Source organism: Lonchura striata, chromosome 32 (assembly GCF_050655825.1).
Source record: "Lonchura striata isolate lonStrDom1 chromosome 32, ASM5065582v1, whole genome shotgun sequence".
NCBI classification, from domain to species: domain Eukaryota; kingdom Metazoa; phylum Chordata; class Aves; order Passeriformes; family Estrildidae; genus Lonchura; species Lonchura striata.
In genome coordinates, this window is record NC_140734.1 from 4,715,231 (window position 1) to 4,733,592 (window position 18,362).

The 18,362-nt window shown below is 53.6% G+C and overlaps 1 protein-coding gene across 1 annotated transcript; it reads right to left on the reverse strand.

The window, feature by feature from the left end:
- Window positions 1–11,165: 11,165 nt before the first annotated feature.
- Window positions 11,166–17,547, reverse strand: LOC144247822 (serine/threonine-protein kinase pim-1-like). The gene is made up of 6 exons (XM_085564071.1): window positions 17,510–17,547; window positions 13,160–13,589; window positions 12,955–13,005; window positions 12,384–12,750; window positions 11,529–11,708; window positions 11,166–11,272 (listed from the first exon to the last, which is right to left on the reverse strand). The coding sequence occupies exons 1-6, from the start codon at window positions 17,545–17,547 to the stop codon at window positions 11,166–11,168; spliced, it is 1,173 nt and encodes a 390-aa protein (XP_085420197.1).
- Window positions 17,548–18,362: the final 815 nt, after the last annotated feature.

The following is an 18,362-nucleotide window of genomic DNA, read 5'->3' on the forward strand; positions in this document are numbered from 1 at the left end:
CTAACCTAACCCTAAACCCACACTCTACCCTAACCCTAACCCTTCTCATTAATACAAACACAGAAACACTGACAGCCTTGGTTGGCAGAAAAAGGAAAACTGTAATTTCTCGACAACTCATTGAGAGCAGTCCATGTTAAAGCCCCTGCCCTGGGTTTCACTGCCACTCCCCACCTGTGCCCATCCCTGCAGGGCAGGACCAGTATCAGGAGGACCTGTGGCCAGAGGTGGTGACAGCAGCAGGTCCCTCTGCCCGGGGCAGAAGGCACAGCACCTCTGCTCCTGGCTGGAACAGGGGCTCCTTGCCCAGGGGGACATAGTGTCCCAAAAAGAGGAGGGGCCTCAGCAAGAGGCCAATCCCCCAGCAGCTCTAGCAGGGTTCTTGCAATTCTTTATTCAAGGAAAAGGAAATAAATTGTTATTTCCCTCACACAGTCCCTAGACGCTGGTTTCTCTCCCTTCTAATGCCCTTCACCTTCCCCCCATGCCCCGCTGTGGGTGACACCCCTGTGCTGGAGGGCACAGCCACGGGCCCCTGGAGTCCCAGGGCTATGTCAGCAGTGGTACCTCTTCCCACAGGAAATCCTGATGCAGCTGCCATACTCTCAGTAGAGCAGATGCCAAAGGCAGAGCAGGCAGCAGGAGCAGCTGGTCTGTCAGAGCACCAGGCCCCTAGACTTCCTATCCAAATATCTGGATACGCAGTGACTCCACAACCCGATGTAATCGAATTGGGAGCACTCCTCTCTAATGTTTCAGCCCAGAAAGTAGAACTAATTTCAGTCACTTGAGCTTTGGAATCGAGTAGAGGAAAATTAGTTTACATTTGAAATTATTCAGAATATGCCTTTGGAGTGGTACATGAACATGGGACTTCTGTAAAGAAAAAGACCTTTTGACATATCAAAGCTCCGATCAAAAACAGAGAACAAATCTTGGGTTCACTTGAAGGTATCCAGAAACCAGAGGAAGTTGCCATCAGGCATTGCAGAGCACACCAAGTGGATAAGACCAAACTGGAATTGGGGAAACATTTAGCCAACAAGAGTGCAGAAGAAGACATATTAGAAAACATGTTAGAAAACAAAGTTTTCCTATGCTGCAAAATGAAATATAAGTATTAAGAAACTAGTTCCCATACGGAAGTGTGTCTCAGGAAAAGGGGGGACTTGATAAGGACCATAGAACAGATTGTCAGCGTTCAGGAACACACATAATCATGGGATATGATTATATGCAGGTGCTTTTATTGAGAGCTCTGGGAATCAGGGATACAGACCCAAATCTGACTTCACATGGCTTTTGAGCTGAATTTATTTTATATTCTATCATTATATAACTTACATATTAATGATTAACTTTATATTGTTCTATTGTATACATTGACTTTATTCAAGCATGAGTTTCTCATGATCTTTCTGAGGCCCCTGACCACAGTTTCTCATTTTTATTCTTATGATTAAACAGTAATTATATTTAGTTACTAAACAATCATCACATCTAACAAGTATATCATTTATCATGTACTAGCTACACAGGTGCAGTTCTAGCAAGGTACAAGGCCTACATGTACCTAGGTTTTTTTTTTTTCCAGGGCTTACTAAGCTTAATTTTCCTTTTAACCCTAAATCCCCAGGATTTAAAAACCCTTTTACTATGAAAACCATCATCAGCACTTGGGGGTGGCACAATTCCAGTAGCACAAACAGTGCCTTGAGGCCACTTCACTCTGTTATAAATGCCTAATGCAATGGTTGGCTCTTGCAATTCAGAGATTAATATTATATGTATGTTAAGGAAAGTTTATTGACTTATAGTTGCATTGTTGTGATTTGTTGTTTAGATGTCCTCTGTTCTCCCCATAGTCCATCTTCCCCAGCCCGTACAGTTGCCAAGAGAGGGCCTCAGTAGTCCAGGCATGAGGAAGGAGGGTGCGTACCTGTGGCTTTGCAGAAAACATTTGAGAAAAGGGCAAGCTTGTTACTAGGAAGTGCAGCATGACAACACCTCACCTCCCATCAAGTGACAAGAAAGAAACCTCCACGGATGAACGGCAAAGAAGAGTCGACTGACAGACCTTGGCAGGAGCCAGGGTTGCCTGAGGAAACCCCCAGGGGTACAAAAATGGGAGCAGCCAATTTCTAGATGAGCTCATGGCTGCCGGGGTTGCCAACTCCCAGCATTGCACCGTCCTTTTTCCTTATTCAGACCTTTGTTGTATTTTGTTAAAGTTTTTAGTAAACCTTTAAAATCCTTAAAAGTGAACGTCGCTTCTCACAACTCAGAGAGTATCATCCTCTGGGAAACCACCTAAATTCTTTCCTGCAATGTGCTGAGGGCTGCATGGAGAGAAACATCCAGGGCAGGGAGGCTCCAGGGGAAATGCTCAGGACAGCCATGGACTGCACAGAGGGACATTAGAGTGGTGGGTCTGCAGGGAGAAGTCACAGCTGCCTCCCTTCTGAACCACCCTGAGGACCTGGACAGGGCTGTGCCATGCCCTGGGCACTGACCTGGAACTGAGGGATGTGGCAGAGGCCTTTGGTGTCAGGTATGTTGAGAAGGCTGGGCAGTGTCACGGTGAGACCTCTCTCAAAGCCCCTGGAAAGGCCAGAGCCATCTCAGAGGGTCCTGGGCACTTGGGAAGGGCAGACATAGAACCAGTCTGCAAACAGGGCAGGGAGGGGATTGGTACAGTCACAGACTGGTCAGGCTCAGCAGGGAAGGGGATGTGGCAAATCCTCCTGCAGCCATTCCACGCACTGGCAGCACAAGGCAGGGACTGCAGAACCCACGTGGGAAGGAAAAGAAGGGGATGTTGTTTGCCCAGACCTTAGCAGGGTCTGTGACATGGTCTGCTGGGTCTCCTCAAAGCCAGATTGGAGAGAGATGGGCTGAAGGAATGGAACGTGGGGTGAGTGGGAATTTGGCTGAGCAATGAGGGTCAAATGCTGTCCATGGAACAGAGTCCTCCTGGCAGCCACACCCTGGTGACATCCCGCAGTGACCAGCCCTTGACTACAATGGAATATTCATATATTCCCTGTGCCATGGGACAAAATGCACTTCCAAGTCCTTTGTGGATGATGCCAAATTGCTGGAAACCCTTGCGCAGCTGCATCTGGTTAATGCTGCCTGCTAGAGAAAAGCTGAGCAGAACAACACTGGCGGGTTAAATGTGTGCGGCCATCAGGGGCCCAGCGAGCCTCTTTCTCCCTCTCTCTCTGTGATCTCCCAAACTTAAGGCAAAGGAGACACCCATGTTTTGTAGATGCTCGTGGCTGAAAGAAATTAAAAAGCTCAGAGAGTCCACAAAGGCCTATAAAGTTTTATTAATTCATTATGCATTTGGCATAGAAACTGGGATGTCAGTCCCTGAGCTATAAAAGGGCATGTCAGTATGTTTTGTATAAAGGCACAAGAGGAAAGGTGAAAGGGAAGAGAGACACAGACAGGAGAGACACAGAGATGTGAATCAGAGGGGCAGAGAGAAAGGAAATTAGAGAGAGAGGAGATCCCCAGTCCTGGTTCCAGCATTGATCCAGCCAATGGGATGTCCTGGGTGCTGGGGCACAAATGTGCCTGGGCTTGGTGGGAGGACCTCTTCACTGATCACTTTTCCCTGCCCTGGCAATAAGTGTCTCACTTTCTGTGCAAATGATTTATCACGTGCAGTTTGTTCTGCTAAACCTTTCTGGAAATGGCTCAGAGGCTTTGGGGGTCTTTGGTGGTGTTGATCCCCCCACAGTCCATGCCCACTTCTCATTCCTGCACTTGGGCCATGTCCTGCATATGCCCAGGAGCCAGAGCAAGGATGTTTGTCCTGGAAAAGTTCTGCCTTTATCTGCATGGCCCCTTCTGCAGCCACAGCCTGTTCTTCCTCACAGTGTGTTATTGCCAAGAAGTCTTGGCTGTCCTTACCAATCCTTGGTTGGTCCCACAGCCATCCAGTTTTTGATGTTTGGGATACGCAAACCAGGTCCTGATCTTATGGGCTTCTACACCCTCCTCAGCAAGGGCTTCAAAAGGCAAAGGCCACAGGTGGAAGCAAAGAAACAACAAATGAAATCAATCCCCTATTGCTGATTCCCATCAGCAGACAATGTCCAGCCACCTCCTGGCAGGACAGGATCAAGAACGTGTACTTTGTGTTTTGTGTGAGAAATGTCTTGGTAGAAAGCATCCACAGCTCTCCCTGCCAGCCTTATCCCCTTCCTTTCCCTCAGTTTATTGCTGACCGTGACATTGCATGGAATGGGAGATCCCTTGGGTCAGTCCAGCCCAGCTGTCCCCTCCCTGTGCCCTCGGGAACACTTGCCCACCCCCACCCATGGTCTGGGGGGACTGCAGACATGGCCTGGGCATGGCAGGGGCAGGGCAGGGCTGGATGGGGCAGGGCAGGGCCCGGGGGCAGCGAGATGGGAGTGTGCAGCCTTCAGGGACACAGCAGAGCTGTGGGACAGCGCAGGACAAGCTGTGCTGGACATGGCCAAGGGCCCTGGCAAGGCTGGCAGTGGCCAGGAGAAGCCAAGCCTTGGTGCCCTGGGGCCCAGCAGCGTCTTGCCACCAAGGGCTGTGAGGAGGAGACACCTTGTCCTGAGGCACTGGGGCCTCCTGGCACAGCCCCAGCCAGGCTGGGCACTGCCATCCCTTGTCCTGCCCTCAGCACCCCTCCATGTGCCAGTGCTCCCGGCAGAGCCCTGAGCAAGCGGGCAGGGACAGGATCTGCCTTCCCTGGGCTGGGGCTCAGGCCTTGGCCTTTCTGCTGCCTCCAGCCAGCCCAGGCTCTGCTCAGCAGCTGAGCTGCCCACACAGAGCCTTTGCCTCCCTGCACTCCTGGCCTGGGCAGCCTTGGGCAGCAATGGCCCTGGGCCCTCCTTCATGCTCCCAGGGACTGCAGCTTCTTCAAAGGACTTGGGCTTTGCCTTGGAGTCCTGAGAGCTTTGTCCAACCATGGCCTCCAATTATCTGCTGGAATTAGTCCCTGGAGATTCTTTGTCAGTAACAACACTCAATGGGGATCATTAATGCTTCAAGGTAGTGCAGTTCTTTTAAGGTACTTCCCTTTTTCCTTCCCACACTGAGTCTCTGAGAGGTTTGTGCCATCCTGGCCTCCAATTCTCTCCTCCAACGAGTCCATGAGGGGTCTGTGTTGTGGATGGACCTCAGGGGACCCATTCATGCTTTGAGACACTTTGGGTTTTCCCTCGGACTTTGACTCCTGGTTAGGTTGGCGCAATCTCCTCTCAGGCCCTGAGCTTCCAGGGCTCAGCTCTAAATGCACCACGGGGCTCACTGGGATCAAGCAAGTCCTGACAAACCATGGCTCTGCCCAGATCTCCCTCTGCTCTAGTGCAGTCCATTAGGAAGTTTTCCTACAATACTGATGGAAAACTATTTGCAAGAGCTTCCAATAAATCCACATTCCTCTTTGAAGAGTATATTTTATGATTGTTCTATTTAGAGCAGAGGTGGCTGCAGCATTCAGCGACTGATATTGGCCCAGGGACTCTCCTGAGGATGTCTGGCCTAGTCAGAGAAGCTGTGCCTTGAGGTCTGAGGCAGTGTGGACAACCTTGCTCCACATAGCCCAAGCCCGTCCTGTCTCTGCTCAGTCACCTGGGACCTGCTGTGCTTGGAGAAATGGCTGCGCTCAGGCAAAGAGGGGTTTTCTTATTTTATTTTTTGAAGCAATCTAAAACTCCTAAGCTTCCCTATTTAAAACAGACACACTCCTCAAGTGTGTGCCAAGTCCTAGGCACCTCAAGGAGGTTCCCCCTCCGCAAGGCAGAGCCCTGCAAGGAATGCTGTAGACACACAGGAAGTTCTGCAATGAACACAAATCCAGAGTTGGCTCAGGGCAGAATGAGAGCAACTCCTGAAGGACAGACCAGCTTTGCACTCCTTGCAGCTCAAAGCTCCCAGTGGGTCCTTGGGAGGTGTGTGAGTGACTCAGGAGTGAGGGAAGGGAAATGCAGAGAGCCCTGGAAGTGCTTCTGTGCAGACAGGCTGTGGGGAAGGGCACCGCACACCTGCCCTGGGCCGGCTGTGAGGGTGGATCATCATCCCAACCTGCACTGGCCATTGCAAGGGACTGCTGCCATGGACACTGCACCGAGCCCACTGCGCCAGCCCATTGCTCAGGGCTGCTGTCACTGCCCAGAGCTAGAGGGGAGCCCTTGCTGTGGGTTTGTGCCGTGGCCGCCTGCCCTGTGCCGCGCGGGCCGGTCAGGCGCCGCGGAACCAGCAGCAAACACCAGGGCCAGGGCCAAGGCCGGGTCAGGCAGACAGAAAGGGGCAGTGCTGGGCACTGTTTGCATGGCAGCCCTCACTGGGACACCACACCTGGGTCACCTGGCCTGGCAGGTGCCATGGAAACCCCTGGCAGGGACTGATGGCACAGACCCTGGCACTGAGACGCTGCTGGGCCGGGTGCTGAGCACAGGGCTGGGCACACAGAGATGCTTTTGTTCTTGCTGAGCTCCCACTGAGCCAAAGCCTGGCCTGCCCCTCCTCTGGCCACACTGGAGAGGGGCTGGGGCTGCGGGAGAGCTTGGGAGGGGACACAGCCAGGACAGGTGGCCCCCACTGACCCCGGGGATACCCCAGACCATAGGGCATCACGCTCAGGGTATAAAGTGGGGGGAACAAGGAGGAAGGGGGGACATTTGGAGTGATGGCTTTTCTCTTCCCAGGTTAACACTTAGGCTGGAGGGGGCCCTGTTTCACCAGTGGGCAGGGTCAGCACCAAAGACACAGACACCAAGTGAAGGAATTGTGTCATTTATATCATGCACAGCTGCAAAGAATTACAAAAGGATAAGCTCAGCAAAGCACATCATCATTAGCAAAGCATTACAAAAAAGCTCAGCAATGCATCCAGTCATTGTTACCAGAGATTGCCTGGAGTGATTAAGGAAAGATCCATCACCAGTTAGCCTCAGGTTTTAGCATCATCCACAGCCACACACCAGCTGGGGGAAGGCAAGGACTGGAGAGCCACTCCCAGACACTGGGAATTCCTGCAGGTGCCTCCACCTCTGCAGCCAATGAAGCTCCAACCCCAAAGCTGGGAGAGGACCCAGCTTTTACACTGTTTAACAAACAAGCTGGCATCACTGCTAGTGTGAGAACATCTGCTTTCATTCTCCTGACTGCTTTCTCCCAAAGCCTGGCCAGGGCTGAAGGAGGAACCAAGGGAGTTGACTTTGATCCTTCACCCCCAAACAAGGCCACATGGGGCCTTGTCTGTTTCTAAATACAGAAAGATAAATCCATGTTTTATCAAGGAACACATACATTGATCATGTTGTTAATCATGCTTCTTAAATGAGTGGATACAAATACAACATTTGCTTGGAAGGTTCATCTAAAGGTGAGCTTTGCCTCAGAGCCTGTTCAGGCCTTGGTACTTTGACTGGTCCTGAGACCTACAATCAACTACAACCTTTGTAACAATTCTTTCAGTAACACAGCTTACATTTAAGTATTAAGCAAAAAGGCATCTCCTCTTGTTCTACAATTAAGTGCAGTTTATTACTCAGAGCTATTCACATTCCTTTTAAAACATGCCTAAATTGTTGCTCTTCTCTCTTATTTACCAAATGCCTCTCTTTTCTTGACACTATCTTTTAAGAAAGGTCTCAATACTCCACTTCCCAGCACAAAGTGTCCCAGCAACTCACCAAGTGCACACACTGCAATGATGACAGGCCCTGCCACGAATGCATTTCACAGCAGCCTCCAATTTGGCAGCCATGAAGCCAATCCCACCCAGAAGAATTTTCTTCTTTCTGCCACTCTTCTACTGCTCTTTCTGCCAAGGTGATTCCTGGCTGTTGGCCTTCAAACCCATCACGGCTAGCAGTGCAACATCCTCATCCCCTGAAAGCCCAGGTTCCTCCTTGGCCAGCAAGTAGATAATCCGAGGCCGTGTAGTTCTCTGGAGTCCCCATTTGTGTTTGTTGGAGCTCATAGGATGTGCTATTGGACATTTTAACAGCATCATTTGCTACCTATTCTAATAATCCATTCAGCTCCTTCATGTCAACTCCACAGGACAGGGCAGCACACATGGGGCGCAGGGCGAACCAGAATCTTTTGCTTTCTGAAACCCAAGACACTCTTTGAGTGGAAAATGTTCTCTGGGCCCTAAGTCTTCCGTGTGCTTGTTGCTGAAGGAGCCTAAATGGTGGCCCTGCAGCTGGGAGTGGTGTGACACTGACACTGACCAGCTGCAGCACCCCAAGTTCTACTGACATTGGCAGTGATGGTAAAGCACAGAAATCTTCTGACACTGTTGCCTCTAGAACTATAACAGGGTTGGGTTTCTCCTGACGGGAAATCTGAGTGAATCCTGTCTCACTGATCATTGTATTCCTGTGTCCCACAGCAGAGTTTTCTGTAACTGTCCCTTCACTGACTCCGTTACAAGGCAGAGCCCATTGACAGAGTTCTGGCCACCACACAGGGTGAGCCCTCCAAGGGAACCCCATTCCTCCCAGCTTCAGCTGAGAACATACCCAGCAATTAGTGACACTGAGTGCTTTGGCTACCTTGGTCTTTACATTTTCAAAACATTTTTGATGACTGATCCCTTGGTGAAACTCTGTAGTGTTTTGGCAAACAAAGGTTCTGGCTGACTATCAAGGTACAAATTACAGACATCAGTAGTACTGTAGTGACACCGTTCTTCATTCTTTTAGCCCAATCTCATTCAAGTTAGGAACAATAATTCTGTTGTCCATGGAGCTGGCACCTTTTTAATTCCAGAATAATGCCCACAAGGTCCTTTAGTGTTCAGCTTTACCATGTTATCTGTGGGTAACAAGGCTTGGTGGGGCCCTTTCCCCTTTGGCTGCAAGAGGGCCAGGACCTCTATTTAGGGAAAAAAAAAGGAAAAAGAAAAAAAAAAAACAATTAGATGAATTGTAAAAGATACAAATAAAATCCAAGTGTTAGTGAAACATCTTCTGTAACTTTGCATTAAGAGGTAAATGATCTTTTTAAAAAGAGAACTCAGTTATTTACATTGTAAATGTGCTGATGGCATGGATCCATCTTACTGACCTCAGCAGCCTTTTTTAAAGTTTTTGGGGGTTGTTTCCAACATTGTTATTTTAAATTGTGGTCAAAGCAATAGGAAATTGATTGGGGCCCTTCCAACTCCAGACAGGACTGGGAATCTAAACTCTGTCAAACCCCAAATCCTTTAGAAGATGACCTTCCTTCTCACTCTGTGAATGAGCTGCACATTCCCTCTGAAATTTTGAGGGGTTTCTTATGGATGAAAAATCCCACTTACGGCCTTTTGCTCTGGTTTGGAAGTGGGAAGGGCAACTCTCCATTCATCAGCTCCAGACTGCATTGCCTCAGGAACACGGCTCACTTGCCAGCTTTGGCCACTCATGGCACTTCTAGAGGAGGAAGAAAGTGCAACTGCACAATTCCAGCCAAAAAGAAATGAAGAATGAATAGTGGAGATCCAGGCATTCCTGCAGAGATTCAGGGGTTCAGCTGGGACTGTGGAGAGTCTGGGTCCTTGCCAACTGGATGTGTGTCCCCAGCTGCAATCTCCTGGCCTGCAGGGGAGTCTCACTCACCTGCCAAAGGAGAAAGCTCAGGCACTGTGCTCAAACGGGCTTGTCTGATGCAAAGCTGTCAGAGCAATGGGAGGGCAGAGCCAGCCCAGCTGTGCCCAGGGCAGAGCCCAGCAGAGCCCTGGCAGAGCCCAGGGCAGCCTCAGCACCCGCAGAGCCCGGCTGCAAGGAGAGAAACCAGAAACCACCCGTCAGCTGAAGGCTCCTGTCCCCTTGTCCCAGCTGCCCACAGAGCCCAGGCCATGCTGGCTGTGCCCAGAGCCGTGCCCAGAGCTGCCCATCACTGCTGCCTTTGGGAGCAGAGCAGGAGGGCAGGACATTCCCAGCCTGCAGCCAGCCACAGCACATCCAGCCCTCAGCAGCTGCCCAGAGCAGGAGACTCCTTGTGCTTGTTGCCATCTCCCAAAAGCTCTGATCCCACCATGCCAAGCAGGCCGGGACTCACCTCACGCCATCCTCCGCTGGGAGAAAAGCTGGTCCCAAACGATGTCCTCAGCCTTCTCCAAGGGCACGGCCCATCCACGCTGCAGCTGCTCCCAATCGCTTCCCAATCCTGACTGGACCATACAGAGAACGCTTCTTCGAGAAAAACAAACAACAAACTGTTGAAAAGTGATTAGAGACAAGGGGAAGCAATAAAAAAACTCTTATCTCTGTCAGGGATCTGAGGAAGGCCCAACCCCCTCATGCTAGGGAAAATCCCACCCATGGGGGAGAGAAGCCCACACTTTCTCTCTTCCCTCCTGCACTGCCTTCCAAAATAACAGTGATCCCAAAGCAAACAAGGGCAGTGGAGCAGCCCAAGCCATTCCTTGCCTGCAAAGCACAGCAGCCCCTGCACAGGTTCTGGAGTCCCACCTCTGCTCCCACCATGGGGGTTTGTTTGTGTCGGGCTGGCTGCCCCAGCCCCAGCCTCAGCCTAGGCCATGCTGGGTGGTGGGGGCTGTTAGCAGGGCCAGGAGCCAACTCCCATTTTGTATCCACCCCAACCCATGCCCCCAGCCCTGCCAAAAAGCAGCTGGGCAGCCGACTGAAGTTGCATCTGCCCAGCACAGGGGGAACCTTTTGTTCCCAGCCAGTCTGAGCAATGTACAAATCTGGGAGCATTTCCCCGGCTGTGGACTCATCTGCAAATTCACTGTGGAGCCTGGCTTTGGAGAAGGTGCCAAAAGTTCATCATCTTCAGCTGCCAGTGTCCAAGTTGAGGAAGAGGTTATCATCCTTGATGTTGTCCTTGCTGTCTCCAGCAGCCCCACCTGGTACAGCTTCTCCAGGGGCTCCTTCTCCTTCCCTGGGGGTCAGACCAGGCTGTCAGGGTTCTGCCCAGGGCCCCAGCTGTCAGGCAACTGGGACAAGCAAAACCACCTTGGATGGCAGCCACCAGTGCTGGGTAGAGCAGCTCAGCTCCAGCACAAGGGCTGCATACTCCCACCAAACAACCCCAGTGCATTGATACAGGCAGGGAAAAAAGTCTGGGTTTCCTTGCTTCTGATTGCCAGGGCATGTGTGGAGCTGTAACTTACCAGGGCCCTGCAGCAAAGTGTGCATGAGGCTCTCTCCCTTCTTCTATGGCAGGTGAATATCCTGTATCCATGGTTCACAGAACAGGTCTTCTAAGGAAGGTCTGTCCAAGAAGTGCATGGATAAACACCACCTGATAAGTTCTTGGCACGCTGGGCAGAAAAACCAGAAACCACCAGTCAGCTAGAGAAGGCTCCTGTCTGCTTTACCCCACTCTTCCCATGCCCAGGCCATGCTGCTTCTGTGCTCCCAGCTGGGCTTAACTTTCCCATCAATTCCCTGTTGTGGAGGAGAGCAGGAGAGCAGGACATGTGCCACCTCCTCAGCAGCTGCCAGAGCGAGATGCTCATGAGCCCGCTGCTGTCTCCCAGCACTGGTATTCCCCCGTGGCCAGAGATGAGGATCCACCTGGAGAGAGCCGCTGTGGCAGCGAGAGCTGATGGTCCCAGCTGATCTTCCGGCCCCTCCTGAAAGGGTGCTGCCCGCAGACCATCTGGTGCAGCAGGATGCCCAGGGACCAGATCGTTGCTGCCTCGCCATGGTACCAGCCCAAGCGGGTCCATTCCGGGGGGCTGTATGACAGTGTTCCTGTGGAATAGAGATGGAGTTCATCAGGGGGATGCTGCTGCTTCCAGAGCCTGGCCCCAGCATCCCTGGGCATGCAGGGGCTGCCCCAATGACACACGGGGTGACTGCTGCACTCTCGCCAATACTTGGGACTTGTGTACAAACTCAGGGCTGGACAAGAAGCCACTGGTTTTGGAAGAGGGCAGCAGAAGCCCCAGCAAGGCCTGACCATGACATGTAAAGCAAAAACCCACTCAGGGGTGGGGGAAAAAACAGGTCCTTATCCTCCCTGCCTGCAGTGCCCCAAAGATATTATGAAGGCAATATTTTATGTTTTCATAAAATATTATGGAAACAAGGTGAGTGGAGCAGTCCAAGCCCTTCCTCTTGCCTGCACACCAAACTGGCTGGTGCACTGGTCCTGGCCCCCTCCTCTGCTACCCCCACCCACGGGTGCTTTTGTCAGTCTGGCTGCTGCTGCTCCAACCCCAGCCCCAGGCAGAGTGGTGGGTGAAGGCTGCCAGCAGGGCTGGAAGATGCCTCCCCACCCAGCCCCACTCAAAAGCAGCTCAGGTAAAGACTCAGTACTCTGACTGGCAGCAAAAGGGATAATCCCCACTGCCACACCCAGCTTGGCCTGTGAGATGTTGGGCCATGAGATGGTGGGACCAGGAGCACACCCCTGCCCGGGCTCACCTGCAAAGTCAGTGTAGGCTGTGTCCTGCAGGTAGGTGCCACAGCCAAAGTCGATCAATTTTGCCTGGCCAGTGGCCAGGTCAACCAGGATGTTCTCTGGTTTTATATCACGGTGCAGGACCCCGCGGCTGGTGCAGTGCCGCACGGCCTCCAGCACCTGGCGGAACAGCTCCCGTGCCACCTCTTCACACAGGAACCTCCGTGCCCGAATGAAATGCAGGAGGTCCTGAGACCGCTCCGGCCGCTCCAGCACCATCACGATGCTGTTGGGGAGCTCAAACCACTCCAGCAGCTGGACCACACCAGGGAAGCCGGTGGACACCTTGTCCAGCAGGACGATCTCCAGGGGTGCGCTGGTGCCGTCGGGCTGCGGGAGGACCACGGTGCCACCAGTGGGACTGATGTCGTGCCAGGGCAGGGGAACCCCTCAGCCAGCCCGGGATGCTCTGCGCCCTGCGCTGGCCCCACGCCCGCTCCCCATCGAGGCGTCCTGGTGGCTTCCCCCATGCCGGGCCTCGCCTCATCCCCGCCCGGCACGGCCCGGCTGTTCCCGCTGGCCCCGCTCACTCACCAGCTCGCCCCAGCGCCGGACGCGGTTCCGTGGCACCCTTTTGATGGCCACCTGCAAGCCAAAGGCAGCAGCGGGCTGAGCTCGCCGCCCGCCCTGCCGAGCCCCATCCTCCTGCTTCCTTCTCCGCTGCCTCCTCCTTCCTCCTCCTTCTCTTCCTTCCCTATCCTCCTCCTCCTCCATGCCCGCCGCCGGCCCCGCCGCTCACCGGGGCGCCGTCCGAGAGCCGCGTGGCTGCGAACACTCTGCCGAAGCCGCCGCGCCCCAGCAGCGAACCCACTCGGTACCGCTCCTGCAGGGCCTCCTGCGCCTTCCCTGCGGGCGGGACGCGGCTGTCAGCGCTCGGCCCGGGGCCAGGAGCGGCCCCCGAGCGCCCCCCGAGCGCCTCGGGCCGGCCATCCCCAGGCCTTCGGTCTCGGCAACGGGACACGGGAGGCTCGGGGCCGGCGGCCGCGCTGCCGAGCGGCGGAGCTCGGGCCGGGGAAGCCGCAGCGGGGGCGGCGGGAGCGGCCGTGCCGCGTGTGTCCTCCGCGGGGCCCGGGAGGCGCCGGCGCCGGGGCCGGACCCTGCGGCGGGGCCGGGGCCGGGCTCGGGCCAGGCGGAGCCAAAGGGCGGCGATGCCGGCCCAGCCCCAGGCACTGATGCCCGCCCGGCAGCGCCACCGCCAGCACGGCCAGAGCCGGGCGGAGGCGAGACCGCGGCGGGGCGGGCGGGGCCGGGGACGGGGCAGCCCCGCCCGGGGCCGGGGGCGGGCCGGGGGCATGGCCCGGCCCGGCATGGGGAGAAGGAGGCGGGGAGAGGAGAGGGACACCGGGGAAGGACACCGAGGGGAAGGTGTCCGACCGCGGGAGAGAAGAGAAAGAGAAAGAAGAGAAAAACTGCTTTTGCTGCCGCTGCTGCCGCCGCTGCTGCCGCCGCCGCCGCTGCTGCCTCTGCAACTGAAGCACCGAGGCCGTTTGTCCGCGTGTCCGTTCCCCGCTCGCCCCACGAGCCCCACGGCCGAGCCCCGCGCGCCCCGGGGACAGCCCCTTCGTCTGTCCAGACACGGGAACTTTGCAGTGTGGAGCCCAGATCCAGAGTCCTGACTCCTGCACACTGGCAGAGGAATCCCCTCTGCTGTGTCGCTGCTGTGCATTGTCCTTGCCGAGGCTCAAACACCCTTGGGGCACATTCCCTTGCTGTAGGATTCCTACCTGACCCAAGCACTGCACTGATGTCTCCAGCGTTGCTTTCCAGTAAAAACAGGGGAAGGCAAACTGCGTGTAGCTCATGCTATTTTACATTGCTAAGTGGCCCATCTTAGAGGTGAGATCCATTTGGAATTCATGGCATGGAGAAGTCGTGCAACATGGAAAAGGAGAGCATAGAAATAAAGAGGAAAACATCTTAGATACTTTCTTTCATTTTCATTGCACTTCTGCAAAGCTGTTCCACTTCTCCAGGAATCTTCTCCTGTCTGCTCTTGACAAGAACCTCTCATGGAGAACAAGGTCGAGCTTCTGTCCCAAGATTTGCCACCTGCTGCAGCTTCTCTTGGCTTTCCACACTGCACTGTGTGTGCAGCACGACTTTTGCAGCAAAGCAGGCCAAGTGTTTGGAGAACTTGACATGTCCTTTCTTTTCCTGGGGGGCTGGGGAGTTGTGCCACTGGTGAAGTGGCACAATTGTGACTGTTTAGGGCAAATTTTGTGAGGAAACCTCCAAAAGGAGTCCGTCTACAAATCAAGTTCAAGCGGCCCTTCTCCCTACTAATTCAGGAGAAGACTTCCCTGGAGAAAAGTGGAAAAAACCAGTTTATTTAACAAGTATAGTATTCACAAGCATGAATAATATGAAATAAACCCCCTCAGAGTTCTGAAGAGGTGGCAATTCAGAAAGTCCTTTTTGTGGGTTGTAGTTGGATCACTCGGTCTCTTCTCAGTCCCTCTGGCACTGGAATGCAGGGTCCCAGACCTCGGTGGGCCACAGGTGTGAGCTGCCAGTGTTTTTCTGGGTTTTCAGTCCAGAGCAGGTTTAAACAGTTCGAAGAAAAAGGAAAGTCTGTGATGGTTATTAAATTGTTCAAATGTTCAACTCCTGTTTGTTGGCAAGAAACCTTTCTGTGCCTCTGAGTGTCACCATCCCTGAGCCCAAAGGACACAAACCTGATGAGTTGTGGTTTCCACTGCAGGGGCACTTGGACCTTGGCTCTGCACAGGAGAGCTCTTCATCCACTTTCTCTCTTTTCCTCCCTTTGGGCATGGAGGGAGCTCCTGACTTCAGCACATGACTCGTGTGTGGAAAGAGCAAATCTGGGCAGAATCGGGGCAGGGAGGGTTTGGGGGGACCTTGGGATCTGTGCTGGGTACAGAAAGTGTTTTCCATTGCTCTGAGACTGGCTACTGTGCAAAGTGGATTTAATAGCCAGCAGAGGAATGACTTCTGCATCTGATGGAGCTGTGTCTTCCCTTGGCTTTGTTGGCTGACAAGAATTGAACATCCCTCTGTGTCTTCAGGCAGCTCTTACTCCAAGGAAAGCAGGTGGGGGTTGGAGCCAAGGAGCTGAAACCTGCAGGTGCAGCCTGGGCTGGAGGGAGCTCAGATTTGCACAAGGCTGCTCTGAGTGCCAGGGCTTGGATGGGGGAAATGGTGGGGTGGGGGTAGGGACAGCGTCTGATGGATTGTCAGCCATCAAGGGTCTTGATTTTCATATCTATTCCAACTGCATGAGGACTTAAAACTTAAATCAAATTATTCCCAGAGGCTTGACTTGTTCAAGTATTCTGAATGTTAATGAGCTTTGGGGCACTATTTCTCTAGTGAATCTAACTCAGAGTACACAAATTATTGTAATTCCTTTTAAATGTCTCCTTGAGAGAGTTGCTTGGGGGATGAGGGTCAGGGCTTGTGTGTCCTGCTTGGCACAGCCCAGGCAGGGCTTTCACAGCCCCATCCCACACTCCATTTCACAGCTGGAGCTGCTGGTGCCTCTGAGTTCTGCTGCCCCAGCCCCAGGGAGGACTTGGGGTCATTTGGTCACTCAGGAGCTGGGCTGGGAGCTCCAGAGGTGGCTGTGGAGCATTGCCTGTGCTGTGCCAGGGACTGGCAGACACTGCTGGGCTGGGATAGAGGCTCTGGGGGGATTGGGGTTCCAGGGCAGGGCAGTGCTGGGGTTCCAGGGCCGGGCAAGGCTGGACCTGCCCCTTCCTCCCCCACACACAAAATGTTCCCAGCCAACAATCTCCTCCAGTCTTTCACACCAGGCAATGTTGGAGGTGTAATCCCAATTCTGGACATAGGCACCTGGATAAGAAGAGTTCTGTTCCATAGGAAGGAAAGCACAGAGCCCCAGTGTTTGGAAGGCAGATGAGAGCCTTACAAGGCCAAGGTCAGCCAAACTTGTCAGGAATGGTGATTGTCTGCAGGCAGCTTCTGGATATAGGGAATTTTGGAGACAGAATCCCAATTTTGGCCATGGGCACCTGGAGAAGCAGGACAGTGTTGTAATGTGGGCAGCCTCTCTCGCCGCGATACCCCGAGCAGTGGAGTGCTGGGGGGTGAGAGGGAAGAGAACGGGCGGCTGCTCCCCCTGTGAAGCTCTGCAGTCCCACTTGGCATGGGGAGGCGACACGGGACTTGGGGGCGAACAGGAAGGTTTTATTCAGTGAGCCCCAAGACCCTCTGGGGAGGGCGAGCAAAGGTTTTATACCAGAACTCAAGAGGCGGGGTATAGGAACACCAACCACTGAGGGTACGCCTGGGGAAGAGTCTAAGGAGGGACTAACATAGCACAAAACTATCAGGGGAAACAGGGCAGTGGAGTTACACAAAGTAACCAAAAGGGTGCTGAGCCTCACTAAATAGACAGGGAATGCTCTGGAAGCAGGGGAGGAGGCTAGGGAGGAGTGACAGGGAATGTTCTGGGGAAAGGGGCAGGGAAAAGGGAGGATTGACAACTTGGAGAGGAGGGGGGTAGGGAAGAGCTTGGGAAGATTGACAACTGGGCAAGGGAGGAGACTAGTGGGGGAGGTTGAACATACACAGAACAAATATCAAACTAAAGAAAAACACACAACAGGACAATTCTTTCCCATAGGAAGGAAAGCATGGAGCCTTCCCCAGTGTTTTGGGCACAGATGAGAGGTGACCCTCATGAAACCACTTCCAACCAGACTTGTCCTGGCAATATTCCTATGGGAAAAATCCCTGGATAAAAGGACATTTGGACGTAAAATCCCAATTCTGGCCATGGGCACTTGGAGGAGAAGGACAGTTCTTTTCCATTGGAAGGAAAGCAGGGAGCCCCAGTGTTTCCTGTCCCAGTGAGCCCCAGTAGCAGAGGAGAAGAGACCTTTAACATGCCAAGGTCAGCTGGACCAGTCAGGCAGTCCAGGGAGGCCAAACCAGCCAGACCTGTTCTGTGTTCCTTTGGTTGCATGGGGCCCCACAGTGTCAGAATTGCTCTTTAATTACAAGAAGACATACAGTATCACAATGGACCCTTGGTTCAATGGGGTCCCACAGTGTCACAATAGCCCCTGGGTTCCATGAGACCTCCTAGTTTCACAATGGTTCCAACGATTCCATGAGGTCATGGAGTGTCCCAATGGTCTCCATGGTTCCCCAGGCCCCACAATGACACATGAGTCCTCTGTTCCATGAAACCCACAATGTCACAATGGACCTTTGGACCATGGGGGTTTGCAGTGTCACAATGGTCTCCTTTGGCTCCACAGTGTCACAATGGACCACTGATGACACAAGGCCCCACAGTGTCACAATGGTCTTCTTGGTTCTGTGGGGACCCCAGGGTCACAATGGTCTCACTGGTTCCATGAGGCCTCACAGTGCCACAATGCTTTGCTGATTCCATTGGGCATCATAGTATCCCAATGGTCTCCATGATCCAATCTGTCCCCCAGGTGTCACAATGGTGTCCATTGTCCCATGGTGCCCCACAGTGTCACAATGGCCCCTTGGTGTCACAGGTCCCACAGTGTCACAATGGTTCCATGGTTCCATGGTGCCCCACAGTGTCACAATGGTCCCTAGGTCTCACAGGCCCCACAATATCACAATGCTCCCTTGGTTCCATGGTTCCTGTGCTGGTGCATTCCCTCCTCCCCTTCTCAGGCCGCCCTGCCAGCTGAGAAATCCTCACTGGGCCTCGGCCTTGGCCAGCAGCCCCTGGGCTCAGCTCCTCTGGAGCTCATCACAAACACTGTCTGCTCCAGGCACTACTGCTGCCCAGCCAGCTCCTGGTTACTTTAGGAGCAGCCCTGGGAACTGTTTGTGTTCCCTTGGTGGCACAACATCCCTGTTCTCACCCTGCCAAAGAAAGCTGCTGATGCCAAGTGCGGCCAGGATGAAACATGGCTGGGACTGCAGCCCCTCTCTTGGGGCCCTACAAACAGCGCTCCAAAAGGAGCCCT